The 9105-nt window shown below is 36.8% G+C and overlaps 1 protein-coding gene across 1 annotated transcript; it reads right to left on the bottom strand.

The window, feature by feature from the left end:
• Nucleotides 1–2676: 2676 nt before the first annotated feature.
• LOC145770448 (uncharacterized) lies at nt 2677–8859 on the bottom strand. Its single transcript, XM_082582101.1, has 3 exons — nt 8810–8859; nt 7250–7809; nt 2677–6150 (listed from the first exon to the last, which is right to left on the bottom strand). Exons 1-3 carry the CDS (start codon nt 8852–8854, stop codon nt 5655–5657), a joined length of 1101 nt encoding a protein of 366 aa, XP_082438227.1. The 5' UTR covers nt 8855–8859; the 3' UTR covers nt 2677–5654.
• Nucleotides 8860–9105: the final 246 nt, after the last annotated feature.

Below are 9105 nucleotides of genomic sequence, written 5' to 3'. Positions count from 1 at the left end.
ACGTTAATACCTGGACCGCCCTTGTTAGGAAAAGAGGTCGACAGCCAGCATCCTTTCTCCGCCAAGCAGAACAAAACACTGGATTGCAGAGACGTAAACGAATAAATTTGGTAAAAGACCGAAATGCTTGAAACGACTTTGCTGATGATGTCCGGGTAAACGATGTCAAGTTTTGAGGGGCTTTTTTAAATGAAACAAAAGTTCTACTCCATACCAAAATGATGCAATAGCCTAGCCTACAAACAAAAAAAAGAAGGGGCGCAGTTAATGGAGATTGTAAAATTGTGTGAAGAAGGTTCGGGTCTTCTAGAGCTCCCGATCGTTGCTCAGAGAAAGAGCATGTCACAAATCTTTGATGTGTTCAAGGATGATGGATTAGGTACCACAATGTTACCAGCAAGAGACCACAAGGCTCGCTTGTAGTGAAAGTAGCTGGCCTAGCCAACAAAATCTGTGCCAATTTTGCCACCATTGAAAGGTGAGTTGGATCAGGTTGGATTCACTTTTTACTATTGTACCTAATGGACACTCGTTTATTAGTAGCCTATCCACTCGCGTTTCCAAAAGAGTTACAAACCGCTTTCGAAATCACCTGCTGGCACTTTTTTCGAAGTCTTTTCTTTCTTTTTCTCTTTTAAACATCTCCACCTGCAACAATTGTTTTATTCGTTTCTGTTTCCTGCATGAACATAGCTAAGTTCATCCGATAGATGTCCTTTCACTTTGTGATGCAGTTCTTAAAGTGTTTTAAACACGTTGGTGTCCCTCTTTATCGAACAAAATTAGCTTAAATCGTGAGTCGACAGCAGAGGCAGCTTGAGACCATTTTTCTGTGCTTGTATTTCGATTGATATATTGGTAACAGTGTAACGTGACTCATAGCAATCAGTAAAAAAGCCGCCATGGTTTGACTGTAATGTAGACTACCTCCAAATTTAATAGCATGTTCATGAACTTACCTTGTATATTTCGTTTCGTTTCGAACGCAGAACGAAACGAAATGGCTTGGTTTTCGAAATAGCCTAAAATGAAATGAACATCTTCAGTCAGAAATTATTTCAAAACGAAATTAAGACAAGCAATATCGCTTCAAAACGAAATATTTCGAGATATTTTTGTTTCGAAGAGCCTTTAGCTAATAATAAGGTTGAAGTGTGTGCAAGCAGTTCAGGACTGTGTTGTCGCAGATGGCATTGTTAAAATACATTTCATCTGAGCCTGATATCACAGCATCAATCAACTCTAGTTACCGTACTAGCTAGTTAAGTGAGCCAGAGCGCAGAGATAAAAAAGCCGCATGCGGCTCCGGAGCCGCAGGTTGCCGACAGCTGCTATAGGCCTATCAATATCGGAAAAGGGTATTTTCAAGATTTGTAGGCAAAGCCTATAAAATATAGACACTTGCCATGAAGATCGGCTATGGTGCGTTATCAAGAGTGCTGATGGTTATGAGAGGAACACATCTTGATGCGTTTAGCTCATTGAGAAAAAGAGCAAAATAGACCAGACAGGTTTAGCTAGAAACGGTGGCCTATAGGCAAGGCTTTAGCCTGCAAAGCCTGTGTGTTTTTAAGAGCTCTTTCTTATTTTCTTATTATCTTAAATTTTTCTGAAGGTCTTGCAACCATGCCAATTATTTCGGTCTCAAAGCACGTTTTACCGTTCGGGCTTGGTCGCTTCTACCTTTTTCTAGACCTCTGCTATGTTGATGTAGGTCAGGGATGGCCAAATAATTTTGGCCATGATCCACTACCGGCAAATCTGAGAACTTAGTGATCCACAATGAGCTGAAGACGACACCCAGCGGCGGGGGGTCTGGGGGGCCTCCCCCAGAAAATTTTTAAAAATTACTTTAAATTCGGTGCATTCTGAGAGCATTTTCAACAAAAGTGTGGGTATAAATATTCCTGTAACATAGTGCTGTCCGGTGGCATAGCAAAAGGATAAGATCATGTTTTCTTCGGCATTTTTCGGAAATAAAGCTAAGTCTCTATGTTTTCTTGTTGCTAATTCCTGGCTGAGATATTCGAATGTTTGGTATTGGCAAAACTCGCTCTTTTAATGCAGTTTCGTGTAAAATTAGGCAAACTTTGTTTTAGAGACATAGAAACTGAAAGCATCATTCTCAATAACGTGATTCGTGACGTCACACGCGTGCCAAAGGGGGGGCCGGAGGGGGGGGGGGGGGGGTTGTAACCCCCAAAACCCCCCCTTGGCTACGCCACTGGCTGAAGATGTGCATTTTTCCTTTTGTATCATACAAAAAAGATGGAATTATTTGGGTACATCTAAAACAAGGCGTCAAGATACGATATATACATAATTTGATTAAAAATCAGTGAATGAGTGTGCTGTAATGAACAGGTCTGGTATTAGAGAGAAAAATGATGAGTGGGCTTTGATTTTACAATACTATTGAAACGTGGTTTCCTGTTACTTACAGCGATTTTTACGAGTTCATGAAGATGAATATTTAAAAAAAAAGTAAAAAAAATTAGCAATTTTTAAAATAAATACTTTGAAGTTTTTTTCAGAGCCAACTTGAAAGATCCACAAAAAAAGTTGAAAAGATCCGGAACCGGATCGCGATCCGCCATTTGGCCATGCCTGATGTAGGTTATCATGTTTTTGCTGTGATAGTCAGAAATAAAAACAACTGCACTGTTTGTAGTCATAGCCTGAAGTAAAGTCTGTTTTACAAGAAAGATGAAAACTAGGCTACTACTCAGAACATTCAAAAACTTCGTTGCCGATAATAAAATAAAAGTTTGAAGTTACGTTGTATTGAACTCTTGTAAATGACAAAAAGATTTAAGACTATTGTCAATTTTAAGTAAAACAAAATGCAAAGTACAGAAACACGTGGAGCCAGCAAAAGAAAACCAAGAGCTAATATCTTGGATATATGTTGACACTGAAAAAAAAAAAAAACGAAATAACGAATACGATAAAGGTCAAGGTTATATTTTGATAAAGCCATTAAAAAAGAAACCATTTACTTCTTAAACGCGATTTAAAGTTGAAATGCTATGGCAAGTAGGCTATGGTTGGCTGCAATAACCTGTATTTAGTGCAAAATCAAGAAATCGACTAATTACGTAGGCCTACTTTTCAGTGTAGCCAATAAGCAAGGAGAAAGAAACAGCAGACCGACTCCCACTTAGTCTAACTCTAATGTAACAATAATGCCACAATCTTAAGGAAAATGCACCACGAAAAAATATCATTTTTACTGTTCATCAGTTCAAGTTGATCCTTAGACGACAGAGGAAATCAGCACATGATTAGTTTTTTTTCATATTTTTTTTTCGGTGAATTTCAACGCTAAACATATATGTCTCACTGGCTCCACCTTGTGGTAAATTTTCATGTAACATGCTCAAATAATTACAAGCATCAATTAAATACAATACGTAAATGTAAATATACAGAAGGCAAAAATATACATGAAACAAAGACCTGTTTGCCACGTAAAAACTTATTTTTTTTTAGCCTACAAACTGTGCTTGATAACTTTTACAGCGCAGCTTGTGAGGACGCAAGATAATGTATAATGGCATGAACATAACGGCATAATTTCCGGAACAACGTACAAAGTTTATTCTTTTCTAAAAAAAAAACACATTTCAACATAACAAATAATCTAGACACCAAAACGGCTTGGTAAGGAAAGTGTAAACCAAAAAACATACAGGCATATAAAAGCTATCTTTTTTAAAGCTTTACAAAAACATCAACAAGGATTGCTTACAAAGCTCTGGAATTTTCGTGTCTAAATATATATGTGTGACTAATGAATGAATAATCAGATTATTACCCAATTGTTTATGTTGAATTGACAAACAATATTCCTTTCAACGTTGAGTATTACTGATTTTCCTCGTATATCTCTCAATATATCAATCTTAATAAAAAGGACTGTCTCAACACCGCAGAATAATCAAATTCTGACTCACTGAAGTGATATTAGATAATGTTTGTACGTCACTGTCTGAAAAGCAAACAACTCAAAAAAAGGATGTAAATCTGCAATTTTTTCGTCACAATTATTCTTTAAATTATTATCATTCGCTTTCTAACACTCTTTCTTCATCCAACCCCCTTTTTTAAACCGCGTAAAAACAGCATGCTATGGCTCTTGCTTCATAGGAATGTTGTTTGAGTTAAAAAACTGTGGTTTACACAGCCACGGGCGTATTATGCGGTAACAGTCAGTCATTGTGGTCGAGAATGCCAAGAAAATTTTAAGTTCGAGAAAAAGTTGACTTTAATGCTGAGCGGTTGACATTTCTGTGAAACTTTTAGCTTTTTTCACAAAAACGATAAAAGAACAATATAATACACCAAATCCATTTTTATAAACTTGGGCTACTTACGAGGATAAACAGAAAATATTACATGCAGTACCGTACATCTCAATAATTATGTAGCAACATACTGTAAAAACAAACGCATCGTTGGTAGGTAAATAAAACAAACGCAAAGATACAATGAAACAAACATAGCCTATGAGGCTGCTTCCCTACAGTAGTTTTTCCTCACACGAGTTTAGTATCTCCATTTTGAACTCGTTATGTTTTCATTGTAGACTAAATTGTTGATTAATTTTCGCCACCACAGAAGAACCCAGGAGCATTCACTTACTTTTCTCGAAATTTAAATAACCAAATACAAGAATGAACTATTTTTCAAATCGTTTTCCTTAATCCCTCCAGTTGAGAATAACCTGATGTTTTCTCAAATGCACTGCAGCCTACAATTTCACAATAACTAATTGGGAAAAATAACTGATATTCTTACTTGAACGGATACTTTTAATGATACAGAAGCCAACATAACTTAGAACTTTTAAAACAAATCAAGATTTTTTTAGTTTTTTAGCTCGTTTTACTTCACTTAAACTATTCTCAACTCAATCCGGTTCCATTCAGATTTTCAGGTCAAAGAAGCTAGAAGACCAAAGATTGGCTACTCTCCAGAAGTCTTTCAGTGTTTCAGTGTTTGGTGAAACACCGACACCACGGAAAGGCAAAAGGTTGTCTTCCGCCCCATGAAGCTCAAAAGACGAAGAAGATTTAAGTTTTTTGAGTCTTCATGAAAGTAGAAACAGTAAGTTGTGTATTTAGTCCCCCTTGGCCAGTAGACTATCAATAATATTTCTAAAAGGCAACCAAATCGCAGTGGGATCGTGAGAATCACAAAAAGGGCAAATTTTAAGCATAAATAAAGTATTGGGGGCAAAATAAACTCTCACACCTTTCCTTCGAATAATTACGGAGTTGTGTAGATTCAGTGGCATTCGCCAACTTTCTTTGGACTTAGAGAGATTTTGTATGCTATAAGTAGCCAAAAAAAATCTTTCAATGATTTATAATGTTATTTTTACTCATTTCAACCTGATGTATTGCATTAAGGCACTGTAGGCGATGTCATTCAAACGCTTTTAAATACTAGCCTACCACGTAAAAAGTACCACAATAAAAGAGCAATAAAAATTCCAAGAAACGTATACTGTATACAAGAAAAGCCGTCTCCTTTACTTACAACAAAGTAGCTGTTGTTGACTAACGAGCAATTGAAGTGTCCACCGGGCGAGCCCAGCAAGTACAGCGTTTTATTTTGTCCAACAGATCGGACAAACTACGGATCCGACCTCACGTGGACGTGGTTGAGTCCGGACTGTATCCAGAGTCAAGCGATGACGTATCCGAGCAAAGTGCTTCAATACGCGTCACTTGGTACGAGTTAGAGTCCTCGCTTTCGCATTCTGAACCGCTAGAACTAGGAATAGTGGCAGAATTTTTCATGCAAAAAGGACATGTCTTTTGAGCTTGCATGTGTTCTAACAAGTGACGCATTTTTTCTGTTGCTTCAGCATACGCAGAAACAGACTTGTTATTCAAAGACCCGGTCACGGAGTCTTTTGGTGACCCCACAAACATCACCATCTGCTCATTTGCGTTTCTTCCCAAGCAAGTCGTTTGCGTCACATAGTCTGGAATTTTTTCTTTGCTCTCCGAGTGAAGCAAGTGACCTTGCTTAGCTTCTTCCAAACGTTTTCCTAAAATATATTCCTCGTTCATCACATCTGCGTTGACAGGAAAACTCATAGAAGAGTCTATCACATAGTCCATGCATTGAGATTCATCACTGAAAAAAAGAAGTGATTAAAAATGTGTGTTTACATCATTACATGATCATGAAAGAATTTTGTTTAAAAACTTGAAAGTTGTCAACTCTCAAACACTTTTAAATTGATGTTTCAATGGTAGCCTACCTCTTAATTCGTTTTATCTTGCTTTTATCATAATTTTCTGAACTCTTGAAAGAATACCTTTGTATTAGCTATATTTGCTTGTGTGCAATGGAAACTAACGCTGTTCGTTCTTATTTTATGGCTAAAACTATTATTTCTCGTCTTTTTGTGACCTTTATCACTTTGTTTAAAATTTTAACGAAAAAGATCATCGAAAATTGTACTTTTTAAAAAGTCTGAAACTTTGTGCTTTTGAAATCAGACGGTGCTGTTTTCAATTTAGCAATGTGTAAGCAACAGTATTTTTTTTAACCGGGCTATGAACGAAATATTACAATAAAATTTCTCAGAAAATTGTGGCTTAAACTGGAAGAAAGGCGTAACACTGACAGTGGCATAGTGCTAAAGAAAAACGTCTAAGATAACAATAAAGAAGCCTACCTAAAAAGGTTTAAAACGGCAAGAAAGTTTCAGTTGGCTTCTCTGCGTAGCACAAGCCGAAATTTGTGGATACGGTAAATATTCCACGGTTATGAAGAAACGTTCCGGTTTTACACGATCTCCACTGCTTTAGCAGTACCCTTGATCCAGTCATACACAGACAGCAAAATCTGTCATTTTAACATTGACGTCTGCAGTTACGTTGAATCAATGTAAAAATGACAGATTTTGCTGTCTGGAGCGTGTTTGTAGTCACGCGCAAGCGTTTAGTTTGTGTTCTAAGAAATGCGCCTTGGGCGAACAAAATGTTGGGATTCTAGTTCAATAGTCTATAGTGGGCTAAATTGAAGTATCCAACAGAAGTTGTTTTAAAAACTGCGCAAAACGAAAACTGTAAGACTTCAATACGGAGTTTTTCGTTCACAAAAAATAATGTAATGGAAGAATTGTTAAAATATTCATTCTTTCAACCTTCAACCTCAAGCGAGGAAAAAAGACAATTTTTGATGTTGAAAGCTTAGCAGTTTCAATCATGAGAAATTATTATCTCACCTGCATTTGCTACGATCAAAATGAAAAGAATTTTTTTTCCCGTCTTGCTCGTGGGGAACATCAGGACACAAGCGTACGGTTTCCAGCGGTTGGTGCGGCGTCTCGTCAAGGTGACGGGACGCCTCTTTGCAGTTTAAATCGTTGCCTGTATCTCGTGTGTTGTGTTTATGTGTCGACAAACGAGGGGTGTTCTTGATTTCGTTTTCGTGAGAAAGTCTATCAGTACCATTGCACAGAGCAGTTACATTCCCGTTGCTTAAATGGCTTCCAACAGTGCCATTGGTGCACAAATTCACCGGTAGAGACCCGTTTTGCAAAAGCGGCGTATTTTCGTTGGCATGGTCTACTCTTGGACTCGTGTTGTTCTCTTGAGCAGCTGTTAGACTACGCTGATGGTGACCGTTTTCGACGTATCTTTCGTTTTGACAAAGTAACCTGATGGCATCCGAAGTCCCAAAAGTTGTTGTTGGTGTTGTTGAGTTGTCATTAGCTGGTGGAAAAGCGAGAATTTGAGTTGATAAAGGAACCATTTCTGCTTCTTTGTCGCTGTCAAAGTCATCCTGTAAAATAAACCGGTTGAAACTAGTTAATAGGAAAAGATTTTTAAAACAATAAATAAGCAGTTGTTAAAACTTTCTATGGAAGTTGTTAATTAGCAGTTGTCAAACTTTACATACTAGTAGCCTACCAAGAAGTGTATTGTGGATTATTATTTTGTTTTAAATTACATATCCACAACAATAAATTCAAGGCTCTTATACTGTAAATCAAATTTTTCATGCTACGCCAAATATCCGTTAGGTTGTTTATATGACAATGTGGACTTTAACCAGGTATCTTGTTGCGCTCTAAGCAATTGTTTACTTGGAGCAAGAGCGGCAGCTCGTTGTTTTTGGCTTTTTGTCAAGATAAAAATCAATTTTTCATCTAAATCCAAAGAAAGACAAGAAGAGTTGTTAATTTTATTAACATTTGGACTTTGGATAGCTACCTGGTTACGCTGCAGGCAAAATAACTTGAAAATCACAGCGCTGTAAAGCGTTTGAACAAATAATATACCAGGTTTTTTCAAGCATAGAAAAGTGCTATGCTTTAAATTGTGAAACGTGCTATTAAAACAGTATTTAGTGCACGTTTTCGCTTTACAAGAATCTATTGCATTTTTTTGCTTAAATATTACACAGGTATGGTTAGAAAACAAAATATGACCTTTTAAGTTAGTTTTGCCTTTTCACATGACGTAGAAAAACGAGATTTTCTGTGACGTTTAAGCAACAACTGATTAGCATTGTTTTGACGTCACGTTTGTTGTCTATGACGTCTTATCATCTAAGAATGCAAACTTCTTGAACTGTTTTTGCAAGTTGCAAGAGATAAAAATTGGTTGCATTTTTATCAGCAACTTTGTAAGCACTGTAATCAGTAGCATTTGAACATTGCGAAAAAAGTAAAAACATGGGTAGGTAAGCATTGCAAAAGCGGAAACGTATATTCAACTTTTTTTAGTTTTCTCATCATTGTTCACAAACTTTATTTGTTGTTTTTTTCATGCAATTTTACCTGAATATAATCTTCTCTGTTATCTTCTTCTGTCATGGTTATCATGAGAAATGGTCTGGGGATCTTTACATTTGTAGGACAAAGACTGCAAGGACCGCAAACCAAAATGTAACAGACTATGGTTAAGATCAGCAATGACAATACTGGAAGACTTATTACAAGGATTAACCGCTTTCGAAGAGGGCTTTCCGTTTTTCCTGAAGTAAATAATGTTGTTTTACAATGCATTGTGGACTACCAGTACTTAAAATAAGACATTTCAAACCTAGACAGAGTAGTTTTATAATAGGCCAATG

This window comes from Aplidium turbinatum, chromosome 5, assembly GCF_918807975.1.
Source record: "Aplidium turbinatum chromosome 5, kaAplTurb1.1, whole genome shotgun sequence".
Lineage (NCBI taxonomy): Eukaryota > Metazoa > Chordata > Ascidiacea > Aplousobranchia > Polyclinidae > Aplidium > Aplidium turbinatum.
This window is presented reverse-complemented; position numbering and strand designations above follow the sequence as displayed.